Here is a 14,338-nt window from a genome sequence, read left to right as displayed (position 1 = left end):
TCAATGCCATATGTGTGTGCACTTTGCTTCTGGAAGCTACACTCCCAGTTCCTGAGCGCGGGCAGCATGTACCTTGGCTCTGGGATCCTTGAACACCCAAGGAGTCCGGTCTATTAGTCCAGTGGACTAATTAGGGTGTTGCCCCGTGAGCTCAGCTGCAGTCGGACCTGGCAACAGTGTGGGAACCAGGAAGTTTGGGGCCATCTGGGCCTTGTCCCTGCCCCCTGGTGGAGCACCCACCAGCACGTGGTGGCCTTGTCCCCCGGCCCACTGACGGTGGGGAAGGGCTTAGGCACAGGGAGAGGGAGACAGGCCGGAGGCCAGCAGAGGCCAGTCACCTTGTTTGTAGAACCTCTAAATGGACCAGAGACGGCCATCTTTCCTAGGGCCTCCCTGGGGGTGGGCGAGGACAGCGCCGGGGTCTGGCCGAGGGAACCAAAAGGGTGCCCATGTCTCCAGGTAGCTGGACAAGGTCTGGACAACATCCTCCATCTCACAAACTACTCCGGACATTGGAATTGTCCTGAAGGGTGCTGCAGTGACCAATATAGGTCGTTACACCTCTTGTAACCTACGACATTGTGCAGGACAGGGCATGAACTATAATGTAAGCTATAATCCACGCTTAGCGGCAGGCTCCAATGTGTGCTCATCAAGTGTAGCAAACGGACCACACCGATGAAGGATGCTGTAATGTGGGAAAGCGGGGGAGGGGGGTGGGGCCGGTGGGACTTCCCTACATTTTTATGTAACATTTATGTAATCTAAGTATCTTTAAAACAAAACTGAACGCACGTCGCTCTCCCTGTTCCTGCCAGCCGTGAGCTGGGTTGGGGCTGCAGCGCAGGGCTGCTGGGGGCCCATCTCTACTGCACCTGCACGATCTATCTGGAGTGAGAAACTCCGACATCGCGCTGTGGCCATCAAAGGGGAGCCGTGCCAAGGGGCCCGAGGGAGGGTCTTGTCTCTGACCCTTCTGCCTTTACCTGGTGCCCTGGCTGGAGCCGCCAGACCCAGGCGGAGCTCATGAGAGCCAGCCAGGGGCCTCCACGAGGGAGGAGGCTGCTTCCTGCCCTGGGAGGGTCCAGCCTGGGCCAGGAGAGCCAAGGTCGGCTCTGCCCAGCCCTCTTCTTGCGCATCCTTTCTCTCCACTTTGAAGGAGAGCGTCCTCAGGAGTCCAGGGCACAGAGACAGCACTGAGAAGATTCCCCAAAAGAAATTTAGGAACATTCTTGGGAAAAAGATTAAAAAAACCCAAAAACAAATAACCTTTTTTTTTTAAAAGATTTATTTATTTATTTAATTTCCCCCCTCCCCTGGTTGTCTGTTCTTGGCGTCTATTTGCTGCGTCTTGTTTCTTTGTCCGCCTCTGTTGTCGTCAGCGGCACGGGAAGTGTGGGCGGCGCCATTCCTGGGCAGGCTGCGCTTTCTTTTCACGCTGGGCGGCTCTCCTCACAGGCGCACTCCTTGCGCGTGGGGCTCCCCCACGCGGGGGACACCCTTGCGTGGCACGGCACTCCTTGCGCGCATCAGCGCTGCGCATGGCCAGCTCCACACCGGTCAAGGAGGCCCGGGGTTTGAACCGCGGACCTCCCATATGGTAGACGGACGCCCTAACCACTGGGCCAAAGTCCGTTTCCCCAAATAACCTTTAATCCAATAAAATTTGCCCACTGAAAATTATGCTGATACTCTGAAAACACAGACACAGGCAAAAGAAAACTATCCATCAGATTTTTGTGTTTTTGGTGTTTTTTTACCTTTTATTTAGAAATAAATACAAACTTAGAGGACAGTTGCAAAAATATTGCAAATCCCATACAGAGCACTCCCACAGAGTCCCCGCCAGATACCCAGATGCACCACTTTTTCACATTTTGCCCTATTTGCCATTTCCTTCTATCCATCTAGCCATCCCCTAAACATTTCAGAGTAGCTTGTACTCCTTGTGCTCCTTGTACACATAATTCTTCTGTATACATTTCCTGAAAACAAGGATATTCACTTGTGCAACCACCTTAAGTGCAGGTACCAAGTTCAAGAACTTTCACATTGACAGAAAGCTTACAGCCCTGTCTTCTTCATGCGTCCCAATAATGTCCTGCTGGGTCTTTTCACCTCAGGATGGGATCCAGCCTGGGATCGTGTGTCGCTTTTAGTTGTTACTCTTTAATCTCTTTTTTAATTGAGGAAACATATATACAATATGAACATTTCAAAGAAAAGCCTTGGATGAGCAGTATTTAGTTATGTCCCAGCTGGACCCAGAGACACCAAAACAACTTGGCCTGGTCCCTGCCTTCAAAGAGCTCCCCTCTCAGTGCAGACAGACCCCAGGACTGGGGTGGCACGAAGCCATGGCATGCCTGAGGCGTGCCCAGAGAAGGGCGCCATCCCAGCAAGGGATTAGGAAAGCTTCCTGCATGCCTGGGTGAGAGAGAGGGGTGCCATCATGCTAGAGTTGCCCATTTTTTCTTAAGGAGGTCCGGGTGGTGGAACCCAGGACCTCCTACATGGGAAGTGCTACATCGGCTCCCTAGCGTAGCCAAATTCAGCAAATAAAAAGCAGAATGCCCAGTTAAATTTTTCAGATAAAGAATGAATAGTTTTGCTTGTTTGTTTTTGGTATTAAGTATAACCCAAATATTGCTCAGGACATATTTTTTAATCTTTTTCTATCAATGCTACATGTTATTAACACAAGACAACAACTACAACACTAAATCTGCTTTACTCAGTAGTTACACGCCCGCCCCCTCCCCCCCCCCCCCTTATTTTTGTCATTTCTCAGTCGTGTGGGATTTGGGGCAGCCCATACTGGCTACCTGTGGCTGAGAAGGGGCATAGGGGTTATGAGGCAGAGGAAGGAATTGTTTTGCTTGCAGCTGGTAATGCTCCTTCCTTTTGAGCTGGGTCTGGAGCGTCATCTTCGTTTGCTTTATTTTTTTAATGACAAACACGTATTTGAGTTTCACCCTGTATTTTATCCAGGAACCCTGCCTCAAGCCCCACTCGCAGGAAGGCATCTGCCGAGGGAGGAGAAAAGGGCTTCAGGCACGCGGGCAGCAACCAGAGGGCCGTTGCTCTGGTGTGCGTGGCCTGGAGCAGGGACTTGTGTCTCAGGGCCTCAGTGCCCCAATCTGTACAACAGGCCTCTCCTGGGAGGTTGTCAGAAACGCAGGGTCTCGCTGGCTCAGCCCTGCTGACCCGGGATCTGCATTCCAGCAGCCCCCTAGTGCTCTGGGCGAAGAGTCCGGTGCAAGGAGCTGCTGAGACCCCGCACACGTGCCCTCGGGGGCGGACACATAAGCCCCTCCAGTCTGGAACAGTAGGTGGGGCCGCTGCTCGCCAGCTCCACCTGGCGGCCCAAGGCGCCCCAGGAGGCGGTGCTCGTGGACGTCCCGCCCACTCCGCAGCCACCTTCGCCCGACCTCCCTCCCGCTCCCTCCCGCTCGTGGGCGGACGTGCAGGCGGGGACGCCTGCTGGGCCCTGGGGCCGGGTGAGCCTGCAGCAGCGCCGAGGTGACCCCCAAGGCGGGCCCGCACGGCGACCCGCCCTCCCGGGAGCGCGCACCGGGACTCGGCAGGGGCGCCGCTGCCCGCACTGCACTCGACCGCCGCCTCGGGGCGACACCGCCTGACCACCAAAGTCCCACCGGCGACTAACGCCTCAAAAGCCAAGCCATGACCACAGGAACGCACCCGAAGGGCCGCGCCGTCCTCCCACAACCTGACCAGGAGGGGCCCTGCCTGGAGGCGCCCGCGCCTCCCCCACATCCTTCTCAGCTCTTAACGGCTGTCTTCTTTTTGCAAAAACGTAAACCTCGGCAAGTTTTTGGGCCCGGCCACCACTCTGGTGAAGACTGCCCCAGGTGGGTCTCCCTGTCTCCCCAGTAGCATCCCGGACGCTCCAGCGCGGCCCCGGTATGTCCCTGCGCTTGCTGACCGCGTGCACCTGCCCCAGCAGAGCGTGGAGGGCGAGGGCGGGGCAGTGGGCACCCGGCAGGGGGAGGGCAAGGCCTTGCGCCCCCCACAGGATCCACACGAGTGCCTCGTGGCCACACCCTGACCTACCTGCCCCAACCCCTTAATCCTCACAGGGCCACCCCACCCACACCCCTGGCTCCCGCTGCCTCACCGAAGCACCTGGTACTGCACAGCAGACTCTGGGCCCTCCGGGCTGCCAGGGTCAGGGGAAGGGCCAGACTTCTGCTGTCCCCACTGCCGGCCAGCTGACCCACCAGATGCTGCCACTGGGGGTGCACAAGCACTGGGCACGGCTTTGGGGGCTGGGGGTTGCCCAAGCAGCCCGCTGGCAGTGCCGCTTCTCCCCTGCTGCTGGGGACAGCCTGTCTCAGTGGCTCCGGAGCAGAGGACACCCCTCACCCACTGCGACCCAGGGAGCACCAGGCCACTCCCAAGCCCCAGCTCCCCCACTGCTCAGCAGAGGGACACGTTCAGGAGGCGCGGCACAGGCACCGGTGTGGAGTGAGCCATCTGTGGGCTGCCCCCCAGCAGAGAGTACCCCAGAAGAGGGCACAGGCTCCAGGGGCCACCGGAGAAACCAAATATACCCCATCTTCTCTCCTCCTGGTTCTGGGAGGCAAACCGACAGGCCGGGGTGGGGGGGTCAGGTCAGAGGGACAAGGAACCATCACGCCGTGTTGGCAGTGTGCACAGGCCCAAGGAGCACTGCCTGGCCAGCGACCAGCTTGGTTTGGAACCTGGCCACCATCACCTGAGCGTCCCGAGCACCCTGCCCGGGGCCCAGATCCCAGGCTTGCCTGGCATGTGCACCTGCCCCTCTAGGCCCATCTCCTCCATCCGACGGGATGAGGCCTGAGCAGGGGGCTCTAAGTGTGAACGCGCCCAAGAGGGACCGCCACAGTTCTCAGAACCCAGAATTCGTTGCACTGGCCTCAGTGGACCCCTTTCCTTGAAGATCCCACCTGAATTAGCCACTGCCCTCCTCCATGCTGACCCCCACCACACACCCCGGCCTCTTGAGGTCGTCAAAGGTAACAGAGGCGGCGCAGGGGATGCTGGCACCCCCACTGTAGGTCAGCCCCCTTTCCCCTCCACTGGCCAGTTTGTGCTTTTAGATGAAAAAGCTCGGTTCTTTCTAAAAGAAGCCCTTGAGCATTTCCCCACTTTCTCCCCCACCCATCTTCTTCCTGGAAGGGCCCCAGCCATGGCCTTGTGCTGCCTGATGAACGGGTGGACACCATGGTGATGACCAGGCAGTGGCAGGGGGTGAGGCAGTCAGGCCACTGACCCGCTGTCCCCAGGTTCCCTGGCAACTGCAAAAAAGGAGAAGCTGGGGGCCAGGGCTGTGAGCTGGGGCCTGAGGACGGCAGGCACGGGTCGAGAGGAGCAGTGTCTTGCTGGTGGACGTTGGCCACCATGTATTTTCACACTTGCACAGAAACTGACTGCTTGAGAAGGATCCTCCAGAGACAGCCGATGGCGACGGCCCCGAGGGGGGGCCGAGAAATGTCCTTAACTCTGGGAATGCTCACGCAGCCAGAGGCGCTTCCATGGGCTGGGCAGGGACAGCAGGCAGGGGGTCCCCAGGGCAGGGCTGAGTCTGGGCCAGCAGGCGCTGAGGAGCAGGTGGAGAAGCGTGGCGGTCCCCAGCTCTTCACGGCCGGCCTCCGCTGGCCAGGTTGGACACTGCAGGCCGAGCAGAGCCAGGCCCCCTCGCTGCAAGCGTTTTGGGGAGAATCCCTCCCCACAGGCTGAGCGAAAGCAGGAGCCGGCAGTGCCTGTCCTGTGGGGACAGGCGTTCAGGTGCCTGTTCCTGCCTGCCAGGCCGTCCCCCCGCCTGACCTCAGGCTGCTGGGCCCGGGCTGGAGGGCAGCTCAGGACGGCGTCGCCGGGGGCCGGGACGTCTTCCCTCGGTGCTTGAAGCTGCGCAGTGGGTTCTGGGCCTTCGCCTTCTATGGGAGAGGCTGGGGGTTAGTCGGGGGAAAGAGGTCTGAAGAAACGGGCAAGTCTGCAGGCCGCAGGTGGCTTGTGCACTCTGGGGCCCGTCCTGCCATGCCCGGCCTTTAACCGTCCAGGCCCATCCAGCCCTGCTTGCCTCGGAGGACACGAGTGGAGGAGGGGCGCGATGTTCCTGGGCCCCCAGGCCTGCCCGGCAGCCCCCTGGCCCAGCCTGCCCAGGGCAGGCCTGAACCGAGCTTCCCGTAATAGCTGGAAGGCGGGGAGCCCTCACAGCCCTACCTTGGTCTTCCTGTGAGAGGACAGCTTCTTCCGCTTCTGGTGGGGGCGGACAACGCCACGCAGGGCTGGAGGGACTGGGGAGAGACATGGCCTCAGCACAGCCCCGGCCTGCGGGCCTCACCCCGTGCCAGCTGTTCCCGCGGACCTCCGTCCTGCTCGCCTCTGAGCACTCGGCCAGCCCCCCGGGCCCTGCTCCAAGCCCACCCTGACCCACACGCACCCAGGCCCGCACTCAGACGCCCAGACGTGAGGCTGCCGGGTGCCGGGCACCTGGGGCCAGGGGGGGCTGCCCCGAAGGCCAGACTACAGGCCCGGCAATCTATGTTACCCTTCCACAGCAAGCACCGCATGAGTAAAATTAAGGTCTCTCTTCTTCAAGCAAGAAAATGCAATTAAAGGAGAAAAATAGCCTGTGGACAGTTCCTTCACAGAAACAACAAACTGGCAGTCCCTTCGCGCCCCTCCAGGCCCAGGCTCTTGGCCCTGCCCAGGCCCACCAGCGCCGCCTCAGCTCCCACCAGCCCCTACCCTCAGCCCTCAACTGGCCACCACCTGCCCACGCCTGCCCACACCTTCCGGCACCTGCGGCCACAGGACCTTTCCCCCTGGCCACCCCAAACCTCCCGGACGACCCCGGGGCATACACCTTGCTCCTGTTTGACAGGGAAGGCTGAGCCCCCCAGGGCCTGAGCCCCAGCCCTCCCCCCACCCGTGACCAGCCCCTCAAGCCTCCCACATGGGCCCCAGCTCAGCGCCTCCACCCACCCCCTCCCCAGGCCCCTAGATCAGGGGTTCCTGTTTGTTTCACAGACCCCTCTGCCAGTCAGGTGAAAACTGTGGACCCCTTCTCAGAATGCAGTGCCAGGTAATTTCATGACACAACACCGGCATGTCTTTAAGTTCAATTTTAGCGTTATTCAAAATTACATTTTACAACTTCCCCATAATCTCAAAACCTGATAACCTAACAAGATTTAACATCTGTCCAAACAGTCATTTTCAGCAAACATTTAGAAACCCAAGTTTTCCCACGGTGTCATAAAACCATCTCCGCCATCCCCACCAACCTTTTTGCAGGCAGGTATCCACTGCACTCAGAACATGTTACATCAAAATAAAAATCACACTAAATCCACGCTATACTGTGTTACTTAAGAAATATATCACACCTACACCAACACGTTTCCATGAGAATACTGTTTTATAACGGGAGGAGATGAAACCTACTGTAATTTATTGCCTACATTCACAAGTGAAGGAAATGCTAAGTTTCAGTCAGAGGTCAGAGAAAATACAGTTAATAGGTCGGTTTTTTCAATTTGCGCTCAAGGACCCCAGCTGGTTAAGAACACCTGCTCTAGAGCCTTCTCCTCGGGTCGGTACAGGCTTCCTGCCCCTGCTCCGGCAGCGCCGCCTGCCCTGGGCCGAGGGAACAAGGCTCCAGCAGAGCCGCCGCAGGCTCTGCAATCGCTGCCCCCTCCCCTCTGCTGCTCCTCTCCCTCACTCATTCTAAGCACTCTGATCCCAAAAGCACTACACGCTCACTCGCTTGTGGCAGAGGCATCGAGGATGGAACGTGGAAAGACAAAAACCCGCTCCCCAGGGCCCACGTGCCTGAACAGCTACCCACAGGCCTGGACTCCCGCAGAAGGGCTCTGGCCTGGCCCAGGTTACGGAAGCCGCCCCCGGGGTCGCCTGACCCGCGCCCTGCTTCCCCTCCCCCTCCCGAGAGTCACCCCAGCCACTCCACCCCACCACGCCCGTCACCCAAGCCCCCCCTGCCTTCAGCCCTGGCCACAGCAGTCCCCCAACCCCTCTGCTGTCTCACCGGCCCCACTGCCCTGCCAACTCCATGCCCCTGCCTTGCCCTGTGACCCGTGCTGCGTCTTGTCCCTCCTGAAAACAAGGACGGCCGCTGGCTGGTCACTGCCTCTGGCCGTTGAGCATGGAGCTCTGCGGCCAGCCTGCTGGGCCCCCCACCACAGAGGCACCACTGCCTGGCGGGGTGCCGGGGACACGTCAACGAGCACCGCGTGCAAGGCGTCAGCAACGAGCATCGGTCGCCGTCCTGCCTGCCCCAGCCGCCCCGCCCCACCTGTGCTCTGCCCACCAGGCCGCACTCACCCAGGTAGTCGGGCACGTGGCCCAGGTGGGGCTTCACCACCGCCGGGTGCAGCGGCAGATCATGCCGCAGCAGCTGCAGGTCCCGGGGGTTGTCTTCGAAGTACGTCTGTCGGGGAGGAGAGACGGAGCCGGTCACTGGGTCAGCACCTTTTTTTCTAGCTCCCTAGACTGAGCATGATTCTTTTCTGAGGTTCCAGGGCCAAGGGTTGAGCCCAGGACCTCATGTGTGGGAAGCCACACCGGCTCCCCTGAGCTGGTTTACTCACTTGTTTGCTTGTTTTGTTTTTGTTTTTAGGAGGAACCGGGAACCAAACCCAGGGCCTCCTGTGTGGAAAGCAAGTGCTCAACCACTTGAGCTACATTTGCTCCCCTGCAGCACTTTTTTTCCCCCCAAAACATGAAACAAGCACAAAAAGGCATACGGAAGAAAGTCTTCCTAACACCCTGTGCTTGTCACCCAGTTCTCTCGAGAGAGCTGCTGACAGCAGTTTCCTCTGCTTCCTTCTAGGACCACTATACACACGTTCGGGGCCACACAGCACCCGTTTACACTTGTCTGTGCTGCACAAACCGCGGCTCACTGGACCCGGCTTTTCCGCTGCACACCAATTTAGCAATGGGTCCTGTGGGGACCCAACTCTCCTCGCTCTTCCCTCCATCTACACAATGGCCGGCTGCACCAGCTTTCCGGGAGGCCCTGAGGTGGCGTCCACCTCCGGGGGTGGTAAAGAAGTAAGGGCGCTGGCGTGCACACTTCAGCACTCACAGGCCACCTGGCAGACAGGCCCTGGAGGTGGAACTTCCAGACCAAAGGACGTGACTTGTCGTTCTGCCTGATGGGGAGCCTGCCTCCTGCCGAAGGGTCTCTGCCCCGTGCCCCTGCCCCCACCAGCTGGACTCGCACCTTGAGCCTCTCGGAGTGCAGCAGCTCTTCCTTGATCTCCTTCAGCCTCGCCTCGCGGATGGCCTGCTTGGTCACCGAGCGCATGGCGTCCTGGGGGCGGATGTCCCAGGTCAAGCTCCCTCATCCCGGACGCAGCCCCCTCACCCTGCCTCCCGCTCCCCACCCCATGCGGCTCACCCTGCAGCGGTAGCGGAAGCCCTCGATCTCTTCCATCCGGAACTGGTACGGCTGCAGGACGGGGGCCCCGTTCTCTGCAGATGAGGAGCTGTGAGAGTCCGACGGTCCTGCCTGGAAGGCCCCAGCTTGCAGCCCCCGGCACCTCCTCTCGGGGCAGCCCCAGTGGTAGAAGCCCCAGGGTGCTGGTTGATGTCAACCCACGTCCTGGACGCCCTCACAGGCTCCCGAACCAGCAGGTTGCCCACCAGGCCGCTCTCTTGCCCCAGGGCTCCTGCTGGTTCCTTCCCAACAAGCACAGGACATAGGTGCTATGCTTGCTAATGCTTTCCAGGTGGGGAGAGGAAGCCGAGAAGCCATCCAGGGCCTCCCCACCTCAGGCCCAGCCACCCGCCCCGTGTCCTCTGCGTGACGCCGCCTGGGCCCCATGTCCTGCAGGCTGAGCAGAGCCCCTTGGTTCTTCCTGCCCGGGAAGAGAGAGCCCTGGGGGCACCCAGAAGCTGAGGGCCTCGTAGCCTGCCGGCCGCCCCACCAGCCTTCCTAAGCTCTCCTGCCCAGAGCTCCTGAGCCAGGTGCTGCACCCGCCCCTCACCCACAGGATGGAGCGTGCCCGCGGCCCCGCTCCTGAGACGAGCACCAGGGCTCAGTAGGCGCTCGCTGGGCGCTGGAGAGACGTTTTCCTTTCTCCAGGCCCCTCTCTCCCAGGGTCACCTCCTGAGATACCCACCAGTGTCCTCCTGCCCGCCAAGACTCAGAACCCTTCCCCTCGGCCCTTCTGCCTCGCCAGGCAGGCTAGTCCACGTGGCACTGGACGGTCTTGTTTCTTGTCTGGAGAACAGGGACACCAGGCCTGGTGCCCAGGGCATGGCAGGGGTGGGCAGCAGCTGTTCTTGTCGCTGCTGACAGTCTGGGACAGGGCTGCCTCCTCAAAGGCTGGTGGGCAATGCCTGGCTCAGGCCCGGCCCGTGCCGATGCAAGCTGGGTTCTTACCTCCACCGAGAAGCTCCTCGATCTCACCCAGGCGGGGCTGCTCTGGGGGCAGCGTGAAGGTCAGCACGATGCCCGGGTTGTCGGCGCGCGCTGTCCTATAGGGGAGACAGGCTGGGCCTGCATCTGTGCCCGAGCACTCGGCCCAGCCCAGCCCTCAGGGGGTCCCGACGCACCCCTACCTGCCAGCTCGATGGATGTAGGCCTCAGGGTTAGGGGGCAGATCGAAGTTGAGCACAGCAGACACGTGGTGGAAATCGATGCCCCGGGCCACCCCTGCCTCCGGGTCAGAGGCCCTGCGGAGAGATGGCCTGACATCAAGCTGACCCCCTTTCCTCTGGGCAGGCGTTTCCAAACTTTGTCTAATCGGCAAAATCATCTCTTTACATAAAACCTCACGTGGAACCACAGGCCCAACACATACAAATTCTGTAACATCACAATTGTCCCAAAAGTTGGAGCGGGTGGGACCACCTGGAGCTCAGCCAGCTCGGCCACCCGTCACCTGGCATCAGCTCCAGGCAACACGTCACAACGGCGAGCCCTGGGCTCATCAGAACACCGCCACCCTGGGCAAAACTCCCTGGCCTGGACGTATGGGCAGAGCAGGCGGGGGGCTCCCCTTTCCCAGCTTCTGCAGTGGGACTGCAGTGGGAGCCGCGTCCCCCCAGAAATTGTCACCAGACCCCTCACAGGACAGTGGGCGCCAGCAACCAGACAGTCCTGGCGTGCGCGCTCAGAGCAGGGGTGGGGGGGCCCTTTACCCACTCCTCTGCACCAGGGCTGCTGAGCTCAGATCCTGACCAAGAGCCAGGGGCGGTGCGCCTTCCACCAGGTGATGCTACCGCGCAGGGCCAGAATGTCCAGCTCCCTGTTCCCCACTCCCGATTTCTCCCCAAAGGCTGAAGTCCAGCCCCTCTAGGAGGATCGAGAAAGTGGCATTTGGCCTCACCTGTCATGTTTGGCAGCTCTGCCCCGCCGCTTGGCCTTGACAGGGGCCCCCAAGACCTCTGCATCCGTCGCTATGACGCAGTCGTAGAAGCCCTGGTTGAACTGTGAGATGATGTGGCACCTGCAGGTGGAGCGTGAAAGGAGGGTCAGCCCACAGGCTGGCTGCAGGCCCCCACCGCTGCTGCCACCATAACCATCCCTCAACCTCTTCCTCTATTCAGTCTCCATGCCTCAAATTCCTCTCCTGAAAATGGAACAACAGGAAGTGTGTCACATTTCTGTGAGAAGTGTGTGACTGCACACCAAGTCCAGTGCCCGCCCAAGCGAGCGTTTAAAGCACAGGAATGTCGAGTGGGTCACCCCTTTTCAGCCCTTCCTATCATGAACGTATCTCAAACAGGACACTGGGAGAGGCGGACCTGGAGCGCAGGGGGAGCTCTCCATTGAGCACGCAGGTGGGAATACTGAACTGCTCCAGGAAAAGGCGCAGCCGGTAGCTCCGCTCCAGAGTGTTGACAAAGAGCAGGGACTTGCCCCGGACCAGCGACAGCTTTAGCAGAGCATATAGCAACAGAAACTTATCCTCCTCAGTCTCACAGACCACCTGGAACTGCTGCAACTGGTCTGGCCCTGGCAGCTGGGACTCTTGCAACTTGAGGGTAACCTAAAGGAGACAGGCCTGTGGTCAGGAAAGAGAGAAGATAGAGGCACACCTGATGATCACCTGCTCCAATAAAGCAGGGCAAAGATGCCACAAGAATCTGTGCTACCTGCAGTTCCCTGCCAATTTTGTCATCTAAGCATTCAAGTGCCCACAGCTGTGGTAAATAGGGTATGCAGCACTATATGCCAGGTTTTTGAGCCGAAGCATGAAGACACACACATAACAACTGACTCTACTGAGGAGGGAAGCCTACAGCAGCAGCCCTTCAGAGGGCTTAAAATTCACATTAAGAACATGGGCCTTAGAATTTTGTTTTACCACCCAAAGCACCCTTTCTGCCCCTGCTAAGACTTTTAGACGATGGATGGTTTGAACTGGGAAAGAAATACCCCACAGGGCAGGGGATATCTGGAGATATGTAGTGATGTAGATGCCACGTGGGTGAGGTGAAAAGAGGTACTACTGGCTTTTAGCACCTCCAAACCAGGGATGCAAAACCTCGCCACAACCATCCCAACCAAGACACTGATAGGGCTCCCTGGAGAAAGGAACACCAAGTCCTTCAAGTACTCCTCTGTCTGAAGCTCCAGGCACTCTCACGGTACCCCTTACCGGGTTGTGTAGTACTAGCTCCTTGAGTGCTTGCACGTCCTCGTTGAAAGTGGCCGACATGAGAAAAGCCTGGTATATCCGGGGCAAGTAACTAAAACAAAACAGGGCTCAATCAGACTCCAAGGGCCTTCAACTGGGGCCACATTCATGGACTTCTGGTCACCCCACTCTCAGCCCAACTCTTCAGTCACAGACTTTCCCAGCCTCTTCCTTACCAAAGAAGACTCTTGAGCTCCTCCTCAAAGCCAAAGGAGAAAACAAGGTCAGCCTCATCCACGACCAGCAGCTCCAGAGAGTCCTGCAGTTTCAAGCTGTCTTGCTGCAGATGGCTTAGGACACGGGACGGGGTCCCTACTACCACATCTGGCTTCTCCATCAGCATAGCTCTGTGGGCAGGTGAGACTTCAGGATGGGGGACGAACCTCCCCCAGATCAGCCCTGTTTCCTGCGACACACGGCCCCAGCCCCACATCTCTATGCAGCTCCAATCCCCCATAGCCCTGTTATTTTCACCCACCTCTGAGAGGCTGTGTCATCAGCGGCTGAGACATCAGCCACACGAATGTCACGTGCACAGTAGGTAGCCAGCTGCTGAATCATGGCCTGTGCCTGCCGTGCCAACTCCTTGGTGGGCACAAGGACAAGGCCTCTCACAGCCTGTTCCACCACAGGACCAGTCTGTAAGAACATGGATTAAAGACTTTCACCAGCTAGTTCATGTCACAGAGGCCACCTGATGCTTCTACCTATTCCTGGCAATCTGGGCCAACCACATCAATACAATGATATACCTGTGTTCTGACCAACCCCTCACATACCTCTGCCCACCTCAGCATGTACAGCACAGGATTCTTTCCCTCCACCGTGACACTTAAAAACAATAGCTTCCTCCAGAATTTTCAAGTTACTTAAAACGTTATCAGTTACGGGATTGGAACCTCACAATTTTACAGAATAGAAAGGGGAGATATACTCCTTTCTTATAGATGAAAGAAATCTGACAAAAAGAAAGTTTAACTGACATACTCAAGATTACACCAAGAATGACAGTGGCAGGGCCTGACTAGAACCCAGGAGCCTGAAATCCAGCCCAGACTGTTTCCCATAACATCAGTTCTCTCCAGCCTTCAGGAGTAAGGAGCCAAGAGAAAACACTGCTTTTGGGAGATACATGGGGGGCAGCCACATGGCTTTCCAAAAAAGCACAAACGGGTACTAAAAGACTCCTGCACCTCCTTTACCAGCCCCTTCCGGCTGGTCTCCTTCCTTCCCTCTGCCTCCGGTGACACCCACCGCCTTCCTGTGGAGAAGCAGCTGCAGCATCGGAATAGCATAAGCGGCCGTCTTCCCCGAGCCCGTGCGGGCTCGAGCCAGGAGGTCCTTCCCCTCGAGGGCCAGCGGGATGGCCTTTTCCTGGATGAGCGTAGGTCGCAACCAGCCCAGGTCCGCGACGGCCTAGGAGAGACCGACACCAGCTCAGGAGGCGCGGACGGCAGTGCAGCGCCCCTGCCGCCCTCCCCGCGCCCGTGGAGCCCGTGAGCCAACTCCTCCGCCTTCCTCCCCACACCTGCAGGAGCCGGGGGTCGAGGCCCATGTGCTCAAAGCCCAAAGCTTCTGGGTCCGACATGCTGCTCGACAGCGGCAGCGCGCACGCGCAGCCGGAAGAACCCCCGACGCGCCGGCTCGTCGGAGCAACA

At 59.0% G+C, this 14,338-nt stretch overlaps 1 protein-coding gene across 1 annotated transcript; it reads right to left on the bottom strand.

The window, feature by feature from the left end:
• Window positions 1-1,734: 1,734 nt before the first annotated feature.
• On the bottom strand, window positions 1,735-14,338 carry DDX56 (DEAD-box helicase 56). Its single transcript, XM_004457482.5, has 14 exons — window positions 14,209-14,338; window positions 13,935-14,096; window positions 13,159-13,319; window positions 12,857-13,027; window positions 12,642-12,732; window positions 11,785-12,029; window positions 11,367-11,486; window positions 10,597-10,710; window positions 10,418-10,512; window positions 9,431-9,504; window positions 9,254-9,343; window positions 8,350-8,455; window positions 6,226-6,299; window positions 1,735-5,939 (listed from the first exon to the last, which is right to left on the bottom strand). The coding sequence occupies exons 1-14, from the start codon at window positions 14,266-14,268 to the stop codon at window positions 5,862-5,864; spliced, it is 1,641 nt and encodes a 546-aa protein (XP_004457539.2). The 5' UTR covers window positions 14,269-14,338; the 3' UTR covers window positions 1,735-5,861.

Source organism: Dasypus novemcinctus, chromosome 5, assembly GCF_030445035.2.
Source record: "Dasypus novemcinctus isolate mDasNov1 chromosome 5, mDasNov1.1.hap2, whole genome shotgun sequence".
Classification (NCBI taxonomy): Eukaryota; Metazoa; Chordata; class Mammalia; order Cingulata; family Dasypodidae; genus Dasypus; species Dasypus novemcinctus.
Note: the sequence above shows the minus strand (reverse complement) of the source record. Positions and strands in the feature narration are given on the sequence as shown.

Excerpts from the sequence above, each read along its gene's own strand:
- DDX56 (XM_004457482.5), bottom strand. The coding sequence starts at position 14,268 with ATGTCGGACCCAGAAGCTTTGGGCTTTGAGCACATGGGCCTCGACCCC. Across the intron at positions 9,344-9,430 it reads GCTTCCGCTACCGCTGCAGG|GACGCCATGCGCTCGGTGAC; the intron begins GTGAGCCGCATG and ends ATCCGCCCCCAG. Across the intron at positions 8,456-9,253 it reads TGCACTCCGAGAGGCTCAAG|ACGTACTTCGAAGACAACCC; the intron begins GTGCGAGTCCAG and ends CCTCCCCGACAG.